This window comes from Mesoplodon densirostris (assembly GCF_025265405.1).
Source record: "Mesoplodon densirostris isolate mMesDen1 chromosome Y unlocalized genomic scaffold, mMesDen1 primary haplotype SUPER_Y_unloc_1, whole genome shotgun sequence".
Taxonomy (NCBI): Eukaryota; Metazoa; Chordata; class Mammalia; order Artiodactyla; family Ziphiidae; genus Mesoplodon; species Mesoplodon densirostris.
In genome coordinates, this window is record NW_026778236.1 from 2,085,472 (window position 1) to 2,107,797 (window position 22,326).

At 36.3% G+C, this 22,326-nt stretch overlaps 1 protein-coding gene across 1 annotated transcript in view; it reads right to left on the reverse strand.

Moving 5' to 3' along the window:
* Window positions 1-1,486: 1,486 nt before the first annotated feature.
* Window positions 1,487-22,326, reverse strand: part of LOC132482943 (RNA-binding motif protein, X chromosome-like) — a gene marked incomplete at its 3' end in the record, with an annotated part of 43,615 nt that continues 22,775 nt past the window's right edge. The window contains exons 7-8 of the mRNA XM_060088199.1: window positions 1,682-1,807; window positions 1,487-1,571 (exon numbers count right to left, since the gene is read on the reverse strand). Of these exons, the coding sequence (XP_059944182.1) occupies window positions 1,487-1,571; window positions 1,682-1,807 (211 nt within the window). The remainder of the gene's footprint in view (window positions 1,572-1,681; window positions 1,808-22,326) is intronic.

Consider the following 22,326-nt stretch of genomic DNA (forward strand, 5'->3'; position numbering starts at 1 on the left):
TTTGATAATGGCTGTTTCAAGTCTGTACCATATTAAGGATCAGAAAACTGCTAAAAAAGTTAAGAGCACAAACTACAGTTCATATGGCAAGTTTCAATTATTGTTTATAATAATTAAATAAAAAAAACAGGTAGCCAATATACATAGCTAAACTAGTCTACAGACCAGAACATTCTCTCACAGGACATAGGTTTCAAGAAAATTCAGATTTTTTTATTCTGAAAATTTTGAACATTTTAAACACAAATTCTATATTTCAATTAATATTAACAACTATGCAAGTACTTTGAATAATTCCATGTTTTCACTTTGTCTGAAAATTCATAGAGGAAAAGGTAATATATGCCTCGTCCCCGCAAACCAACGTTTTTCTTTTAGTAGTATTCAAGCATCAATTAAAGAAAAGAACTTAAACTTTTCCTTTGTAAAGAACATTTGGTACATAACTGAGTGTTATTTTTAATATCTGCTTCGGCCCTCTCTTTCAGATTGGCTTCCCACATAACCTCATCTGGATGCCCCACAACCTGAGCTACTGTATGAGAGTCACAGGGAGCAAGGTACTCCCTATTCACAGAGGGTGGAAACCCTCATTGTTCCTGTCTTCCACGCTCACAACCACTTGAATAAGTATTGCTTTGGCTGCTTGAGTAACCTTCCGGACCTCCTCCATATACATCTCTCGTATTGCTATCACAGCAACTGATTCCTCCATATGTCAGCGGGACCCTTCGTGCTGCTGGTGCAACACGGTAGTCAACTGGGAAGTTAATGATTGATAAACAAACTTTAAACATTACAAATTTTTCTGGTATCATATAACATGACTCAAAGTGCTAAATATTGGAAAAGATAAGCTTTATCTGTCACTGCTATGAAAATATAAACTATGTAGCAAGGGTGAAGGGCTTTCATATTTATTTAAAAGAGAGAGCAATATTTTTCAGCCTAAGTAGTTTGACAATAAAAGCCAATATTTTAGAATTTTTAAATAATCGGTAGAGTGGCAACGTTTAACAATATTTAGTGGGGCTTCCCTGGTGGCGCAGTAGTTGACAGTCTGCCTGCCGATGCAGGGGACACGGGTTCGTGACCCGGTCCGGGAGGATCCCACATGCCAGGGAGCGGTTGGGACCATGGGCCACGGCCGCTGGGCCTGCGCGTGAGGAGCCTGTGCTCTGCAATGGGAGAGGGCACAACGGTGAGAGGCCCATGTGCTGCAAAAAAATAAATAAATAAAATAATAATACTAATGTTAAAATAGTTTTTCGGTAATGAGAAAAAAAGATGAGACTGCCCATTTACCCTTCATAGCATTTTATTTTAAGTGAGCTATTAACAAAACAATTCAAAGGTCTTTAACTTATAAAAAAGGCTATGCTAATCATAGTTTTACCTTTAAGGAACTGAAGTAAAAGTAGAGTAAACAACGATCTGGTTAAGTCTAATTCTATGATTTACAAGTTGTAACTGGACTCTTACCGTAACTCCCATATGAATCCCTGTAAGAGCTTCCACTTCGATATGCAGAATAATCTGTATCAGGATTTCCACCATAGCCATCACGATCACTAAATTTAAAAGAATGATATAAATTATGTCATCAATTTAAATTATGTGTCATGGTCACATAATTTAAAAGAATGTTTTTATTTGATATAAACACAAAATTTTATATTACCTATATCCTCTAGAGGGATGATCAATCCGAGAACTTGAATGTCCATAATAACCGTGTGCATAGACTCTACGTGGCGGAATATAATCCTTGCTGGCTCGGAAGCTTGGATAATTTCTCCGTGAATAACTTAAATAAAGCAGATAAAGTTTTAAAGGCAACTTATCATATCCAGAATATATAAAGAATTCAGACAGCAAAAAGACAAAAAATTTTAAACGGGCAAAGGACTTGAATATACTTTTGTTCAAAGAAGATATACAATGACCAACAAGGACATGAAAAGATGCTCAACATATTTATTAGGGAAATGAAATTCAAAACCAAAATGGAATATCTACTTTGCACCTCTCAGACTGGCTATAATTAAAAATAAACAAACTGAATATATCAAGTGTTGGTGCAGATGCAGAGAAACAAATCAAGTATATGTGCGTGGCAGAAATGTGAAATAGTACCGGCTCTGTGGAACAGATCAGCAGTTCCTTAAAAAATTAAAGAATTACTATATGTCCCAGGAATTCCACTCCTAAGTATATATACACTCAAAAAGAATTGAAAACAGGTACCCAAATGCTTGTACAGGAGTATTCATGACAGCACAATGATGGGAATAACTCACACAGATGGATAAACAAACCATGTTAATCGCACATAAAATGGAATATTTAGTCAGCCAAAAAAAAAAAAACAAGGTCTGAAGTACTGATTCATGCTAGAGCATGAATGATCTTTGAAAACATTTATGCTAAGGGGAAGCTGGATAATAAAGGTCACATATTGTTTGCTTCCATTAGTATGGTATATTCAGGATTAGATAAATTCATAGATAAGGACACAGGTGGGTACCTACCAGGGACAAGGGGGGAGAAAATGGGAGTGACTGCTTATTAATTTTATTTTGGGGTAATGAAATGTTTTGGAACTGAACAGAGCTGGTGGTTGCATAACACTGTTAAGTGTACTAAATGTTACTGACTTGTTCACTTTTAAAGGTTCAATTTTGTGTTAGGTAAATTTCAACAAGAACAACAAAATTAACCATGACTTAATTCATATACTGTGTTTTCCCTTACCTGTCTCTAGTAGCATAACCACCATCTCTTTGTGACATATAGCCAACTCTCTGAAAAGAGACTGGCTCTCTACGAGGAGGACCTCCATAATTTTCTCTTCCATGTGATACTGAACCTTTAATTTAAGAATGCTTATGTAAGTATCTCAAAATTGACAGTAATGTTTCAAAGAAAAATCCCAAAGTCTGATATCCTTCCACTCTCCAAAATCATTTAAAAAAACTACTCCTTCTAAAATTCCATTTACGCACATTTTCGTTTCCCTTTCAATGTTACCACTGAACATTGTCTTTTCTGACATCTCCCGTTCCCCATACATTTGGCATAACCTTTAAATTACCAGCAGTAGGGAACACTTCTCAAACTTGGAGCAAAACATTAATTTTGGGTAACTACTGTCACATATTCAATCACCAAGTGGTTGGCTCTCTCCTTTAAGTGCACAACCTTAATTATTGACCTTGTATGATGATAGCAGTAGTGACTTCTCTTGTTTATTAGCAATAAAGGGCTCATTTGAAAAACACTGTACCACTTCCAAAATATGAAACTATCTCCCATAAATAATGTTCTCTTCATGTGTTAATTCTTATTCCTCATTCCTGGAGGTCACTAGGACCTTGTTTGCTCTCTTCTCTTGTTTGTTCACTAGGCTAACCATCTAATAATGGAAAGGGTAGGCTTCTTAGCTTCTGTTGTGTTTTGAAGTCAATATCGTGCTACATTTGGCTTCATTCATATTCTACAGGTAAAATGGCAATTTGATAATGGCTGTTTCAAGTCTGTACCATATTAAGGATCAGAAAACTGCTAAAAAAGTTAAGAGCACAAACTACAGTTCATATGGCAAGTTTCAATTATTGTTTATAATAATTAAATAAAAAAAACAGGTAGCCAATATACATAGCTAAACTAGTCTACAGACCAGAACATTCTCTCACAGGACATAGGTTTCAAGAAAATTCAGATTTTTTTATTCTGAAAATTTTGAACATTTTAAACACAAATTCTATATTTCAATTAATATTAACAACTATGCAAGTACTTTGAATAATTCCATGTTTTCACTTTGTCTGAAAATTCATAGAGGAAAAGGTAATATATGCCTCGTCCCCGCAAACCAACGTTTTTCTTTTAGTAGTATTCAAGCATCAATTAAAGAAAAGAACTTAAACTTTTCCTTTGTAAAGAACATTTGGTACATAACTGAGTGTTATTTTTAATATCTGCTTCGGCCCTCTCTTTCAGATTGGCTTCCCACATAACCTCATCTGGATGCCCCACAACCTGAGCTACTGTATGAGAGTCACAGGGAGCAAGGTACTCCCTATTCACAGAGGGTGGAAACCCTCATTGTTCCTGTCTTCCACGCTCACAACCACTTGAATAAGTATTGCTTTGGCTGCTTGAGTAACCTTCCGGACCTCCTCCATATACATCTCTCGTATTGCTATCACAGCAACTGATTCCTCCATATGTCAGCGGGACCCTTCGTGCTGCTGGTGCAACACGGTAGTCAACTGGGAAGTTAATGATTGATAAACAAACTTTAAACATTACAAATTTTTCTGGTATCATATAACATGACTCAAAGTGCTAAATATTGGAAAAGATAAGCTTTATCTGTCACTGCTATGAAAATATAAACTATGTAGCAAGGGTGAAGGGCTTTCATATTTATTTAAAAGAGAGAGCAATAGTTTTCAGCCTAAGTAGTTTGACAATAAAAGCCAATATTTTAGATTTTTTAAATAATCGGTAGAGTGGCAACGTTTAACAAGATTTAGTGGGGCTTCCCTGGTGGCGCAGTAGTTGACAGTCCGCCTGCCGATGCATGGGACACGGGTTCGTGCCCCGGTCCGGGAAGATCCCACATGCCGCGGAGAGGTTGGGACCGTGGGCCACGACTGCTGGGCCTGAGCGACAGGAGCCTGTGCTCCGCAACTGGACAGGCCACTATGGGGAGAGGCACAAGTTCTGCAAAATAAATAAATAAATAATAATAATAAGAATGTTAAAATAATTTTTCTGTAATGAGAAAAAAAGATGAGACTGCCCATTTACCCTTCATAGCATTTTATTTTAAGTGAGCTATTAAGAAAACAATTCAAAGGTCTTTAACTTATAAAAAAGTCTATGCTAAACATAGTTCTAAAAAAAAAAAATAAAAAATAAATAAATAAATAAACATCCTTTGGGCTTCCCTGGTGGCGCAGTGGTTGAGAGTCCGCCTGCCGAGGCAGAGGACACGGGTTCGTGCCCCGGTCTGGGAAGATCCCACGTGCCGCGCAGCGGCTGGACCTGTGAGCCATGGCCGCTGAGCCTGCGCGTCCAGAGCCTGTGCTCCGCAACGGGAGAGGCCACAGCAATGAGAGGCCCGCGTACCGCAAAAAAAAAAAATAAAATAAATAAATAAATAAACATAGTTCTACCTTTAAGGAACTGAAATAAAATTAGAGTAAACAATGATCTGGTTAAGTCTAATTCTATGATTTACAAGGTGTAACTGGGCTCCTACCGTTACTCCCATATGAATCCCTGTTAGAGCTTCCACTTCGATATGCAGAATAATCTCTATCACAACTTCCACCATGGCCATCACGATCACTAAATTTAAAAGAATGTCATAAATTATGTGATAAATTTAAATTATGTGTCACGATCACATAATTTAAAAGAATGTTTTTATTTGATATAAACACAAAATTTTATATTGCCTATGTCCTCTAGAGGGATGATCATTCCAAGGACTTAAATGTCCATAATAACCGTGAGCATAGATTCTATGTGGCGGAGTATAATCCATGCTGGCTCGGGAGCTTGGATAATTTCTCCTTGAATAAATTAAATAAAGCAGATGAAACTTTAAATGCAACTTATCATATCCAGAATATAGAAAGAATTCAGACAGCAAAAAGACAAAAAATTTTAAACGGGCAAAGGACTTGAATATACTTTTGTTCAAAGAAGATATACAATGACCAACAAGGACATGAAAAGCTGCTCAACATATTTATTAGGAAAATGAAATTCAAAACCAAAAGGAAATATCCACTTTCCACTTATCAGACTGGCTATAATTAAAAATAAACAATCTGAATATATCAAGTGTTGGTGCAGATGCAGAGAAACAAATCAAGTATATGTGCGTGGCAGAAATGTAAAATAGTACCGGCTCTATGGAACAGATCAGCAGTTCCTTAAAAAATTAAAGAATTACTATATGTCCCAGGAATTCCACTCCTAAGTATATATACACTCAAAAAGAATTGAAAACAGGTACCCAAATGCTTGTACAGGAGTATTCGTGACAGCACAATGATGGGAATAACTCACACAGATGGATAAACAAACCATGTTAATCGCACATAAAATGGAATATTTAGTCAGCCAAAAAAAAAAAAAAAACAAGGTCTGAAGTACTGATTCATGCTAGAGCATGAATGATCTTTGAAAACATTTATGCTAAGGGGAAGCTGGATAATAAAGGTCACATATTGTTTGCTCTCATTAGTATGGTATATTCAGGATTAGATAAATTCATAGATAAGGACACAGGTGGGTACCTACCAGGGACAAGGGGGGAGAAACATGGGAGTGACTGCTTATTAATTTTATTTTGGGGTAATGAAATGTTTTGGAACTGAACAGAGCTGGTGGTTGCATAACACTGTTAAGTGTACTAAATGTTACTGACTTGTTCACTTTTAAAGGTTCAATTTTGTGTTTGGTAAATTTCAACAAGAACAACAAAATTAACCATGACTTAATTCATATACTGTGTTTTCCCTTACCTGTCTCTAGTAGCATAACCACCATCTCTTTGTGACATATAGCCAACTCTCTGAAAAGAGACTGGCTCTCTACGAGGAGGACCTCCATAATTTTCTCTTCCATGTGATACTGAACCTTTAATTTAAGAATGCTTATGTAAGTATCTCAAAATTGACAGTAATGTTTCAAAGAAAAATCCCAAAGTCTGATATCCTTCCACTCTCCAAAATCATTTAAAAAAACTACTCCTTCTAAAATTCCATTTACGCACATTTTCGTTTCCCTTTCAATGTTACCACTGAACATTGTCTTTTCTGACATCTCCCGTTCCCCATACATTTGGCATAACCTTTAAATTACCAGCAGTAAGGAAAACTTCTCAAAATTTGAGCAAAACATTGATTTTTGGTAACTACTGTCACATATTCAACCACCAAATGGTTGGCTCTCTCCTTTAAGTGTACAACCTTAATTATTGACCTTTTATGATGATAGCAATAGTGACTTCTCTTGTTTATTAGCAATAGAGGGCTCATTTGAAAAACACGGTACCGCTTCCAAAATATGATACTATCTCCCATAAATAATGTTCTCTTCATGTGTTAATTCTTATTCCTCATTCCTGGAGGTCACTAGGACCTTGTTTGCTCTCTTCTCTTGTTTGTTCACTAGGCTAACCATCTAATAATGGAAAGGGTAGGCTTCTTAGCTTCTGTTGTATTTTGAAGTCAATATCGTGCTACATTTGGCTTCATTCATATTCTACAGGTAAAATGGCAATTTGATAATGGCTGTTTCAAGTCTGTACCATATTAAGGATCAGAAAACTGCTAAAAAAGTTAAGAGCACAAACTACAGTTCATATGGCAAGTTTCAATTATTGTTTATAATAATTAAATAAAAAAACAGGTAGCCAATATACATAGCTAAACTAGTCTACAGACCAGAACATTCTCTCACAGGACATAGGTTTCAAGAAAATTCTGATTTTTTTATTCTGAAAATTTTGAACATTTTAAACACAAATTCTATATTTCAATTAATATTAACAACTATGCAAGTACTTTGAATAATTCCATGTTTTCACTTTGTCTGAAAATTCATAGAGGAAAAGGTAATATATGCCTCGTCCCCGCAAACCAACGTTTTTCTTTTAGTAGTATTCAAGCATCAATTAAAGAAAAGAACTTAAACTTTTCCTTTGTAACGAACATTTGGTACATAACTGAGCGTTATTTTTAATATCTGCTTCGGCCCTCTCTTTCAGATTGGCTTCCCACATAACCTCATCTGGATGCCCCACAACCTGAGCTACTGTATGAGAGTCACAGGGAGCAAGGTACTCCCTATTCACAGAGGGTGGAAACCCTCATTGTTCCTGTCTTCCACGCTCACAACCACTTGAATAAGTATTGCTTTGGCTGCTTGAGTAACCTTCCGGACCTCCTCCATATACATCTCTCGTATTGCTATCACAGCAACTGATTCCTCCATATGTCAGCGGGACCCTTCGTGCTGCTGGTGCAACACGGGAGTCAACTGGGAAGTTAATGATTGAGAAACAAACTTTAAACATTACAAATTTTTCTGGTATCATATAACATGACTCAAAGTGCTAAATATTGGAAAAGATAAGCTTTATCTGTCACTGCTATGAAAATATAAACTATGTAGCAAGGGTGAAGGGCTTTCATATTTATTTAAAAGAGAGAGCAATAGTTTTCAGCCTAAGTAGTTTCTTGGACAGTAAAAGCCTCTATTTTAGCATTTTTAAATAATCGGTAGAGTGGCAACTTTTAACAAGATTTAGTAGGGCTTCCCTGGTGGCGCAGTGGTTGACAGTCCGCCTGCCGATGCATGGGACACGGGTTCGTGCCCCGGTCCGGGAAGATCCCACATGCCGCGGAGAGGTTGGGACCGTGGGCCACGACCGCTGGGCCTGAGCGACAGGAGCCTGTGCTCCGCAACTGGACAGGCCACTATGGGGAGAGGCACAAGTTCTGCAAAATAAATAAATAAATAAATAATAATAATAATGTTAAAATAATTTTTCTGTAATGAGAAAAAAAGATGAGACTGCCCATTTACCCTTCATAGCATTTTATTTTAAGTGAGCTATTAAGAAAACAATTCAAAGGTCTTTAACTTATAAAAAAGTCTATGCTAAACATAGTTCTACCTTTAAGGAACTGAAATAAAATTAGAGTAAACAATGATCTGGTTAAGTCTAATTCTATGATTTACAAGGTGTAACTGGGCTCCTACCGTTACTCCCATATGAATCCCTGTTAGAGCTTCCACTTCGATATGCAGAATAATCTCTATCACAACTTCCACCATGGCCATCACGATCACTAAATTTAAAAGAATGTCATAAATTATGTGATAAATTTAAGTTATGTGTCATGATCACATAATTTAAAAGAATGTTTTTATTTGATATAAACACAAAATTTTATATTACCTATGTCCTCTAGAGGGATGATCATTCCAAGAACTTAAATGTCCATAATAACCGTGTGCATAGATTCTATGTGGCGGAGTATAATCCATGCTGGCTCGGGAGCTTGGATAATTTCTCCTTGAATAAATTAAATAAAGCAGATGAAACTTTAAATGCAACTTATCATATCCAGAATATATAAAGAATTCAGACAGCAAAAAGACAAAAAAGTTTAAACGGGCAAAGGACTTGAATATACTTTTGTTCAAAGAAGATATACAATGACCAACAAGGACATGAAAAGCTGCTCAACATATTTATTAGGAAAATGAAATTCAAAACCAAAAGGAAATATCCACATTCCACTTATCAGACTGGCTATAATTAAAAATAAACAAACAGAATATATCAAGTGTTGGTGCAGAAGCAGAGAAACAAATCAAGTATATGTGCGTGGCAGAAATGTAAAATAGTACCGGCTCTGTGGAAAAGATTAGCAGTTCCTTAAAAAATTAAACAATTGGGCCTCCCTGGTGGCGCAAGTGGTTGGGAGTCCGCCTGCCGATGCAGGGGATACGGGTTCGTGCCCCGGTCTGGGAGGATCCCGTGTGCCGCGGAGCGGCTGGGACCGTGAGCCATGGCCGCTGAGCCTGCGCGTCCGGAGCCTGCGCGTCCTGAGCCTGTGCTCCGCAGCGGGGGAGGCCACAACGGTGAGAGACCCGAACACCGCAAAAAAAAAAAAAAAAAAAAAAAAAAAAAATTAAACAATTACTATATGTCCCAGGAATTCCACTCCTTAAGTATATATACACTCAAAAAGAATTGAAAACAGGTACCCAAATGCTTGTACAGGAGTATTCATGACAGCACCATGATGGGAATAACTCACAGATATGGATAAACAAACCATGTTAATCGCACATAAAATGGAATATTTAGTCAGCGGAAAAAAAAAAGTCTGAAGTACTGATTCATGCTACAGCATGAATGATCTTTGAAAACATTTATGCTAAGGGAAAGCTGGATAATAAAGGTCACATATTGTTTGCTTCGATTAGTGTAATATATTCAGGATTACATAAATTCATAGATAAGGACACAGGTGGGTACCTACCAGGGACAAGGGGGGAGAAAATGGGTGTGACTGCTTATTAATTTTATTTTGGGGTAATGAAATGTTTTGGAACTGAACAGAGCTGGTGGTTGCATAACACTGTTAAGTGTACTAAATGTTACTGACTTGTTCACTTTTAAATGTTCAATTTTGAGTTAGGTAAATTTCAACAAGAACAACAAAATTAACCATGACTTAATTCATATATTGTGTTTTCTCTTGCCTATCTTTAATAGCATAACCACCATCTCTTTGTGACATATAGCCAGCTCTCCGAAAAGAGACTGGCTCTCTACAAGGAGGACCTCCATAATTTTCTCTTCCATGTGATACTGAACCTTTAATTTAAAAATGCTTATGTAAGTATCTCAATATTGACAGTAATGTTTCAAAGAAAAATCCCAAAGTCTGATATCCTTCCACTCTCCAAAATCATTTTAAAAAACTACTCCTTCTAAAATTCCATTTACGCACGTTTTCATTTCCCTTTCAATGTTACCACTAAACATTTCATTTTCTGACATCTCCCATTCCCTATACATTTTGCATAACCTTTAAATTACCAGCAGTAAGGAAAACTTCTCAAAATTTGAGCAAAACATTGATTTTTGGTAACTACTGTCACATATTCAACCACCAAGTGGTTGGCTCTCTCCTTTAAGTGTACAACCTTAATTATTGACCTTTTATGATGATAGCAATAGTGACTTCTCTTGTTTATTAGCAATAGAGGGCTCATTTGAAAAACACTGTACCGCTTCCAAAATATGAAACTATCTCCCATAAATAATGTTCTCTTCATGTGTTAATTCTTATTCCTCATTCCTGGAGGTCACTAGGACCTTGTTTGCTCTCTTCTCTTGTTTGTTCACTAGGCTAACCATCTAATAATGGAAAGGGTAGGCTTCTTAGCTTCTGTTGTGTTTTGAAGTCAATATCGTGCTACATTTGGCTTCATTCATATTCTACAGGTAAAATGGCAATTTGATAATGGCTGTTTCAAGTCTGTACCATATTAAGGATCAGAAAACTGCTAAAAAAGTTAAGAGCACAAACTACAGTTCATATGGCAAGTTTCAATTATTGTTTATAATAATTAAATAAAAAACCAGGTGGCCAATATACATAGCTAAACTAGTCTACAGACCAGAACATTCTCTCACAGGACATAGGTTTCAAGAAAATTCTGATTTTTTTATTCTGAAAACTTTGAACATTTTAAACACAAATTCTATATTTCAATTAATATTAACAACTATGCAAGTACTTTGAATAATTCCATGTTTTCACTTTGTCTGAAAATTCATAGAGGAAAAGGTAATATATGCCTCGTCCCCACAAACCAACATTTTTCTTTTAGTAGTATTCAAGCATCAATTAAAGAAAAGAACTTAAACTTTTCCTTTGTAAAGAACATTTGGTACATAACTGAGTGTTATTTTTAATATCTGCTTCGGCCCTCTCTTTCAGATTGGCTTCCCACATAACCTCATCTGGATGCCCCACAACCTGAGCTACTGTATGAGAGTCACAGGGAGCAAGGTACTCCCTATTCACGGAGGGTGGAAACCCTCATTGTTCCTGTCTTCCACGCTCACAACCACTTGAATAAGTATTACTTTGGCTGCTTGAGTAACCTTCCGGACCTCCTCCATATACACCTCTCGTATTGCTATCACAGCAACTGATTCCTCCATATGTCAGCGGGACCCTTCGTGCTGCTGGTGCAACACGGGAGTCAACTGGGAAGTTAATGATTGAGAAACAAACTTTAAACATTACAAATTTTTCTGGTATCATATAACATGACTCAAAGTGCTAAATATTGGAAAAGATAAGCTTTATCTGTCTCTGCTATGAAAATATAAACTATGTAGCAAGGGTGAAGGGCTTTCATATTTATTTAAAAGAGAGAGCAATAGTTTTCAGCCTAAGTAGTTTCTTGGACAGTAAAAGCCTCTATTTTAGCATTTTTAAATAATCGGTAGAGTGGCAACTTTTAACAAGATTTAGTAGGGCTTCCCTGGTGGCGCAGTGGTTGACAGTCCGCCTGCCGATGCATGGGACACGGGTTCGTGACCCGGTCCGGGAAGATCCCACATGCCGCGGAGAGGTTGGGACCGTGGGCCACGACCGCTGGGCCTGAGCGACAGGAGCCTGTGCTCCGCAACTGGACAGGCCACTATGGGGAGAGGCACAAGTTCTGCAAAATAAATAAATAAATAATAATAATAAGAATGTTAAAATAATTTTTCTGTAATGAGAAAAAAAGATGAGACTGCCCATTTACCCTTCATAGCATTTTATTTTAAGTGAGCTATTAAGAAAACAATTCAAAGGTCTTTAACTTATAAAAAAGTCTATGCTAAACATAGTTCTACCTTTAAGGAACTGAAATAAAATTAGAGTAAACAATGATCTGGTTAAGTCTAATTCTATGATTTACAAGGTGTAACTGGGCTCCTACCGTTACTCCCATATGAATCCCTGTTAGAGCTTCCACTTCGATATGCAGAATAATCTCTATCACAACTTCTACCATGGCCATCACGATCACTAAATTTAAAAGAATGTCATAAATTATGTGATAAATTTAAGTTATGTGTCACGATCACATAATTTAAAAGAATGTTTTTATTTGATATAAACACAAAATTTTATATTACCTATGTCCTCTAGAGGGATGATCATTCCAAGAACTTAAATGTCCATAATAACCATGTGCATAGATTCTATGTGGCGGAGTATAATCCATGCTGGCTCGGGAGCTTGGATAATTTCTCCTTGAATAAATTAAATAAAGCAGATGAAACTTTAAATGCAACTTATCATATCCAGAATATATAAAGAATTCAGACAGCAAAAAGACAAAAAATTTTAAACGGGCAAAGGACTTGAATATACTTTTGTTCAAAGAAGATATACAATGACCAACAAGGACATGAAAAGCTGCTCAACATATTTATTAGGAAAATGAAATTCAAAACCAAAAGGAAATATCCACTTTCCACTTATCAGACTGGCTATAATTAAAAATAAACAAACAGAATATATCAAGTGTTGGTGCAGATGCAGAGAAACAAATCAAGTATATGTGCGTGGCAGAAATGTAAAATAGTACCGGCTCTGTGGAACAGATCAGCAGTTCCTTAAAAAATTAAAGAATTACTATATGTCCCAGGAATTCCACTCCTAAGTATATATACACTCAAAAAGAATTGAAAACAGGTACCCAAATGCTTGTACAGGAGTATTCATGACAGCACAATGATGGGAATAACTCACACAGATGGATAAACAAACCATGTTAATCGCACATAAAATGGAATATTTAGTCAGCCAAAAAAAAAAAACAAGGTCTGAAGTACTGATTCATGCTAGAGCATGAATGATCTTTGAAAACATTTATGCTAAGGGGAAGCTGGATAATAAAGGTCACATATTGTTTGCTTCCATTAGTATGGTATATTCAGGATTAGATAAATTCATAGATAAGGACACAGGTGGGTACCTACCAGGGACAAGGGGGGAGAAAATGGGAGTGACTGCTTATTAATTTTATTTTGGGGTAATGAAATGTTTTGGAACTGAACAGAGCTGGTGGTTGCATAACACTGTTAAGTGTACTAAATGTTACTGACTTGTTCACTTTTAAAGGTTCAATTTTGTGTTAGGTAAATTTCAACAAGAACAACAAAATTAACCATGACTTAATTCATATACTGTGTTTTCCCTTACCTGTCTCTAGTAGCATAACCACCATCTCTTTGTGACATATAGCCAACTCTCTGAAAAGAGACTGGCTCTCTACGAGGAGGACCTCCATAATTTTCTCTTCCATGTGATACTGAACCTTTAATTTAAGAATGCTTATGTAAGTATCTCAAAATTGACAGTAATGTTTCAAAGAAAAATCCCAAAGTCTGATATCCTTCCACTCTCCAAAATCATTTAAAAAAACTACTCCTTCTAAAATTCCATTTACGCACATTTTCGTTTCCCTTTCAATGTTACCACTGAACATTGTCTTTTCTGACATCTCCCGTTCCCCATACATTTGGCATAACCTTTAAATTACCAGCAGTAGGGAACACTTCTCAAACTTGGAGCAAAACATTAATTTTTGGTAACTACTGTCACATATTCAATCACCAAGTGGTTGGCTCTCTCCTTTAAGTGCACAACCTTAATTATTGACCTTGTATGATGATAGCAGTAGTGACTTCTCTTGTTTATTAGCAATAAAGGGCTCATTTGAAAAACACTGTACCGCTTCCAAAATATGAAACTATCTCCCATAAATAATGTTCTCTTCATGTGTTAATTCTTATTCCTCATTCCTGGAGGTCACTAGGACCTTGTTTGCTCTCTTCTCTTGTTTGTTCACTAGGCTAACCATCTAATAATGGAAAGGGTAGGCTTCTTAGCCTCTGTTGTGTTTTGAAGTCAATATCGTGCTACATTTGGCTTCATTCATATTCTACAGGTAAAATGGCAATTTGATAATGGCTGTTTCAAGTCTGTACCATATTAAGGATCAGAAAACTGCTAAAAAAGTTAAGAGCACAAACTACAGTTCATATGGCAAGTTTCAATTATTGTTTATAATAATTAAATAAAAAACCAGGTGGCCAATATACATAGCTAAACTAGTCTACAGACCAGAACATTCTCTCACAGGACATAGGTTTCAAGAAAATTCTGATTTTTTTATTCTGAAAATTTTGAACATTTTAAACACAAATTCTATATTTCAATTAATAGTAACAACTATGCAAGTACTTTGAATAATTCCATGTTTTCACTTTGTCTGAAAATTCATAGAGGAAAAGGTAATATATGCCTCGTCCCCACAAACCAACATTTTTCTTTTAGTAGTATTCAAGCATCAATTAAAGAAAAGAACTTAAACTTTTCCTTTGTAAAGAACATTTGGTACATAACTGAGTGTTATTTTTAATATCTGCTTCGGCCCTCTCTTTCAGATTGGCTTCCCACATAACCTCATCTGGATGCCCCACAACCTGAGCTACTGTATGAGAGTCACAGGGAGCAAGGTACTCCCTATTCACGGAGGGTGGAAACCCTCATTGTTCCTGTCTTCCACGCTCACAACCACTTGAATAAGTATTACTTTGGCTGCTTGAGTAACCTTCCGGACCTCCTCCATATACACCTCTCGTATTGCTATCACAGCAACTGATTCCTCCATATGTCAGCGGGACCCTTCGTGCTGCTGGTGCAACACGGGAGTCAACTGGGAAGTTAATGATTGAGAAACAAACTTTAAACATTACAAATTTTTCTGGTATCATATAACATGACTCAAAGTGCTAAATATTGGAAAAGATAAGCTTTATCTGTCTCTGCTATGAAAATATAAACTATGTAGCAAGGGTGAAGGGCTTTCATATTTATTTAAAAGAGAGAGCAATAGTTTTCAGCCTAAGTAGTTTCTTGGACAGTAAAAGCCTCTATTTTAGCATTTTTAAATAATCGGTAGAGTGGCAACTTTTAACAAGATTTAGTAGGGCTTCCCTGGTGGCGCAGTGGTTGACAGTCCGCCTGCCGATGCATGGGACACGGGTTCGTGACCCGGTCCGCGAAGATCCCACATGCCGCGGAGAGGTTGGGACCGTGGGCCACGACCGCTGGGCCTGAGCGACAGGAGCCTGTGCTCCGCAACTGGACAGGCCACTATGGGGAGAGGCACAAGTTCTGCAAAATAAATAAATAAATAATAATAATAATAATGTTAAAATAATTTTTCTGTAATGAGAAAAAAAGATGAGACTGCCCATTTACCCTTCATAGCATTTTATTTTAAGTGAGCTATTAAGAAAACAATTCAAAGGTCTTTAACTTATAAAAAAGTCTATGCTAAACATAGTTCTACCTTTAAGGAACTGAAATAAAATTAGAGTAAACAATGATCTGGTTAAGTCTAATTCTATGATTTACAAGGTGTAACTGGGCTCCTACCGTTACTCCCATATGAATCCCTGTTAGAGCTTCCACTTCGATATGCAGAATAATCTCTATCACAACTTCCACCATGGCCATCACGATCACTAAATTTAAAAGAATGTCATAAATTATGTGATAAATTTAAATTATGTGTCACGATCACATAATTTAAAAGAATGTTTTTATTTGATATAAACACAAAATTTTATATTACCTATGTCCTCTAGAGGGATGATCATTCCAAGGACTTAAATGTCCATAATAACCGTGAGCATAGATTCTATGTGGCGGAGTATAATCCATGCTGGCTCGGGAGCTTGGATAATTTCTCCTTGAATAAATTAAATAAAGCAGATGAAACTTTAAATGCAACTTATCATATCCAGAATATATAAAGAATTCAGACAGCAAAAAGACAAAAAATTTTAAACGGGCAAAGGACTTGAATATACTTTTGTTCAAAGAAGATATACAATGACCAACAAGGACATGAAAAGCTGCTCAACATATTCATTAGGAAAATGAAATTCAAAACCAAAAGGAAATATCCACTTTCCACTTATCAGACTGGCTATAATTAAAAATAAACAATCTGAATATATCAAGTGTTGGTGCAGATGCAGAGAAACAAATCAAGTATATGTGCGTGGCAGAAATGTAAAATAGTACCGGCTCTATGGAACAGATCAGCAGTTCCTTAAAAAATTAAAGAATTACTATATGTCCCAGGAATTCCACTCCTAAGTATATATACACTCAAAAAGAATTGAAAACAGGTACCCAAATGCTTGTACAGGAGTATTCGTGACAGCACAATGATGGGAATAACTCACACAGATGGATAAACAAACCATGTTAATCGCACATAAAATGGAATATTTAGTCAGCCAAAAAAAAAAAACAAGGTCTGAAGTACTGATTCATGCTAGAGCATGAATGATCTTTGAAAACATTTATGCTAAGGGGAAGCTGGATAATAAAGGTCACATATTGTTTGCTCTCATTAGTATGGTATATTCAGGATTAGATAAATTCATAGATAAGGACACAGGTGGGTACCTACCAGGGACAAGGGGGGAGAAACATGGGAGTGACTGCTTATTAATTTTATTTTGGGGTAATGAAATGTTTTGGAACTGAACAGAGCTGGTGGTTGCATAACACTGTTAAGTGTACTAAATGTTACTGACTTGTTCACTTTTAAAGGTTCAATTTTGTGTTAGGTAAATTTCAACAAGAACAACAAAATTAACCATGACTTAATTCATATACTGTGTTTTCCCTTACCTGTCTCTAGTAGCATAACCACCATCTCTTTGTGACATATAGCCAACTCTCTGAAAAGAGACTGGCTCTCTACGAGGAGGACCTCCATAATTTTCTCTTCCATGTGATACTGAACCTTTAATTTAAGAATGCTTATGTAAGTATCTCAAAATTGACAGTAATGTTTCAAAGAAAAATCCCAAAGTCTGATATCCTTCCACTCTCCAAAATCATTTAAAAAAACTACTCCTTCTAAAATTCCATTTACGCACATTTTCGTTTCCCTTTCAATGTTACCACTGAACATTGTATTTTCTGACATCTCCCGTTCCCCATACATTTGGCATAACCTTTAAATTACCAGCAGTAGGGAACACTTCTCAAACTTGGAGCAAAACATTAATTTTTGGTAACTACTGTCACATATTCAATCACCAAGTGGTTGGCTCTCTCCTTTAAGTGCACAACCTTAATTATTGACCTTGTATGATGATAGCAGTAGTGACTTCTCTTGTTTATTAGCAATAAAGGGCTCATTTGAAAAACACTGTTCCACTTCCAAAATATGAAACTATCTCCCATATATAATGTTCTCTTCATGTGTTAATTCTTATTCCTCATTCCTGGAGGTCACTAGGACCTTGTTTGCTCTCTTCTCTTGTTTGTTCACTAGGCTAACCATCTAATAATGGAAAGGGTAGGCTTCTTAGCTTCTGTTGTGTTTTGAAGTCAATATCGTGCTACATTTGGCTTCATTCATATTCTACAGGTAAAATGGCAATTTGATAATGGCTGTTTCAAGTCTGTACCATATTAAGGATCAGAAAACTGCTAAAAAAGTTAAGAGCACAAACTACAGTTCATATGGCAAGTTTCAATTATTGTTTATAATAATTAAATAAAAAACCAGGTGGCCAATATACATAGCTAAACTAGTCTACAGACCAGAACATTCTCTCACAGGACATAGGTTTCAAGAAAATTCTGATTTTTTTATTCTGAAAACTTTGAACATTTTAAACACAAATTCTATATTTCAATTAATATTAACAACTATGCAAGTACTTTGAATAATTCCATGTTTTCACTTTGTCTGAAAATTCATAGAGGAAAAGGTAATATATGCCTCGTCCCCACAAACCAACATTTTTCTTTTAGTAGTATTCAAGCATCAATTAAAGAAAAGAACTTAAACTTTTCCTTTGTAAAGAACATTTGGTACATAACTGAGTGTTATTTTTAATATCTGCTTCGGCCCTCTCTTTCAGATTGGCTTCCCACATAACCTCATCTGGATGCCCCACAACCTGAGCTACTGTATGAGAGTCACAGGGAGCAAGGTACTCCCTATTCACGGAGGGTGGAAACCCTCATTGTTCCTGTCTTCCACGCTCACAACCACTTGAATAAGTATTACTTTGGCTGCTTGAGTAACCTTCCGGACCTCCTCCATATACACCTCTCGTATTGCTATCACAGCAACTGATTCCTCCATATGTCAGCGGGACCCTTCGTGCTGCTGGTGCAACACGGGAGTCAACTGGGAAGTTAATGATTGAGAAACAAACTTTAAACATTACAAATTTTTCTGGTATCATATAACATGACTCAAAGTGCTAAATATTGGAAAAGATAAGCTTTATCTGTCTCTGCTATGAAAATATAAACTATGTAGCAAGGGTGAAGGGCTTTCATATTTATTTAAAAGAGAGAGCAATAGTTTTCAGCCTAAGTAGTTTCTTGGACAGTAAAAGCCTCTATTTTAGCATTTTTAAATAATCGGTAGAGTGGCAACTTTTAACAAGATTTAGTAGGGCTTCCCTGGTGGCGCAGTGGTTGACAGTCCGCCTGCCGATGCATGGGACACGGGTTCGTGCCCCGGTCCGGGAAGATCCCACATGCCGCGGAGAGGTTGGGACCGTGGGCCACGACCGCTGGGCCTGAGCGACAGGAGCCTGTGCTCCGCAACTGGACAGGCCACTATGGGGAGAGGCACAAGTTCTGCAAAATAAATAAATAAATAAATAATAATAATAATGTTAAAATAATTTTTCTGTAATGAGAAAAAAAGATGAGACTGCCCATTTACCCTTCATAGCATTTTATTTTAAGTGAGCTATTAAGAAAACAATTCAAAGGTCTTTAACTTATAAAAAAGTCTATGCTAAACATAGTTCTACCTTTAAGGAACTGAAATAAAATTAGAGTAAACAATGATCTGGTTAAGTCTAATTCTATGATTTACAAGGTGTAACTGGGCTCCTACCGTTACTCCCATATGAATCCCTGTTAGAGCTTCCACTTCGATATGCAGAATAATCTCTATCACAACTTCCACCATGGCCATCACGATCACTAAATTTAAAAGAATGTCATAAATTATGTGATAAATTTAAATTATGTGTCACGATCACATAATTTAAAAGAATGTTTTTATTTGATATAAACACAAAATTTTATATTACCTATGTCCTCTAGAGGGATGATCATTCCAAGGACTTAAATGTCCATAATAACCGTGAGCATAGATTCTATGTGGCGGAGTATAATCCATGCTGGCTCGGGAGCTTGGATAATTTCTCCTTGAATAAATTAAATAAAGCAGATGAAACTTTAAATGCAACTTATCATATCCAGAATATATAAAGAATTCAGACAGCAAAAAGACAAAAAATTTTAAACGGGCAAAGGACTTGAATATACTTTTGTTCAAAGAAGATATACAATGACCAACAAGGACATGAAAAGCTGCTCAACATATTCATTAGGAAAATGAAATTCAAAACCAAAAGGAAATATCCACTTTCCACTTATCAGACTGGCTATAATTAAAAATAAACAATCTGAATATATCAAGTGTTGGTGCAGATGCAGAGAAACAAATCAAGTATATGTGCGTGGCAGAAATGTAAAATAGTACCGGCTCTATGGAACAGATCAGCAGTTCCTTAAAAAATTAAAGAATTACTATATGTCCCAGGAATTCCACTCCTAAGTATATATACACTCAAAAAGAATTGAAAACAGGTACCCAAATGCTTGTACAGGAGTATTCGTGACAGCACAATGATGGGAATAACTCACACAGATGGATAAACAAACCATGTTAATCGCACATAAAATGGAATATTTAGTCAGCCAAAAAAAAAAAACAAGGTCTGAAGTACTGATTCATGCTAGAGCATGAATGATCTTTGAAAACATTTATGCTAAGGGGAAGCTGGATAATAAAGGTCACATATTGTTTGCTCTCATTAGTATGGTATATTCAGGATTAGATAAATTCATAGATAAGGACACAGGTGGGTACCTACCAGGGACAAGGGGGGAGAAACATGGGAGTGACTGCTTATTAATTTTATTTTGGGGTAATGAAATGTTTTGGAACTGAACAGAGCTGGTGGTTGCATAACACTGTTAAGTGTACTAAATGTTACTGACTTGTTCACTTTTAAAGGTTCAATTTTGTGTTAGGTAAATTTCAACAAGAACAACAAAATTAACCATGACTTAATTCATATACTGTGTTTTCCCTTACCTGTCTCTAGTAGCATAACCACCATCTCTTTGTGACATATAGCCAACTCTCTGAAAAGAGACTGGCTCTCTACGAGGAGGACCTCCATAATTTTCTCTTCCATGTGATACTGAACCTTTAATTTAAGAATGCTTATGTAAGTATCTCAAAATTGACAGTAATGTTTCAAAGAAAAATCCCAAAGTCTGATATCCTTCCACTCTCCAAAATCATTTAAAAAAACTACTCCTTCTAAAATTCCATTTACGCACATTTTCGTTTCCCTTTCAATGTTACCACTGAACATTGTATTTTCTGACATCTCCCGTTCCCCATACATTTGGCATAACCTTTAAATTACCAGCAGTAGGGAACACTTCTCAAACTTGGAGCAAAACATTAATTTTTGGTAACTACTGTCACATATTCAATCACCAAGTGGTTGGCTCTCTCCTTTAAGTGCACAACCTTAATTATTGACCTTGTATGATGATAGCAGTAGTGACTTCTCTTGTTTATTAGCAATAAAGGGCTCATTTGAAAAACACTGTTCCACTTCCAAAATATGAAACTATCTCCCATATATAATGTTCTCTTCATGTGTTAATTCTTATTCCTCATTCCTGGAGGTCACTAGGACCTTGTTTGCTCTCTTCTCTTGTTTGTTCACTAGGCTAACCATCTAATAATGGAAAGGGTAGGCTTCTTAGCTTCTGTTGTGTTTTGAAGTCAATATCGTGCTACATTTGGCTTCATTCATATTCTACAGGTAAAATGGCAATTTGATAATGGCTGTTTCAAGTCTGTACCATATTAAGGATCAGAAAACTGCTAAAAAAGTTAAGAGCACAAACTACAGTTCATATGGCAAGTTTCAATTATTGTTTATAATAATTAAATAAAAAACCAGGTGGCCAATATACATAGCTAAACTAGTCTACAGACCAGAACATTCTCTCACAGGACATAGGTTTCAAGAAAATTCTGATTTTTTTATTCTGAAAACTTTGAACATTTTAAACACAAATTCTATATTTCAATTAATATTAACAACTATGCAAGTACTTTGAATAATTCCATGTTTTCACTTTGTCTGAAAATTCATAGAGGAAAAGGTAATATATGCCTCGTCCCCACAAACCAACATTTTTCTTTTAGTAGTATTCAAGCATCAATTAAAGAAAAGAACTTAAACTTTTCCTTTGTAAAGAACATTTGGTACATAACTGAGTGTTATTTTTAATATCTGCTTCGGCCCTCTCTTTCAGATTGGCTTCCCACATAACCTCATCTGGATGCCCCACAACCTGAGCTACTGTATGAGAGTCACAGGGAGCAAGGTACTCCCTATTCACGGAGGGTGGAAACCCTCATTGTTCCTGTCTTCCACGCTCACAACCACTTGAATAAGTATTACTTTGGCTGCTTGAGTAACCTTCCGGACCTCCTCCATATACACCTCTCGTATTGCTATCACAGCAACTGATTCCT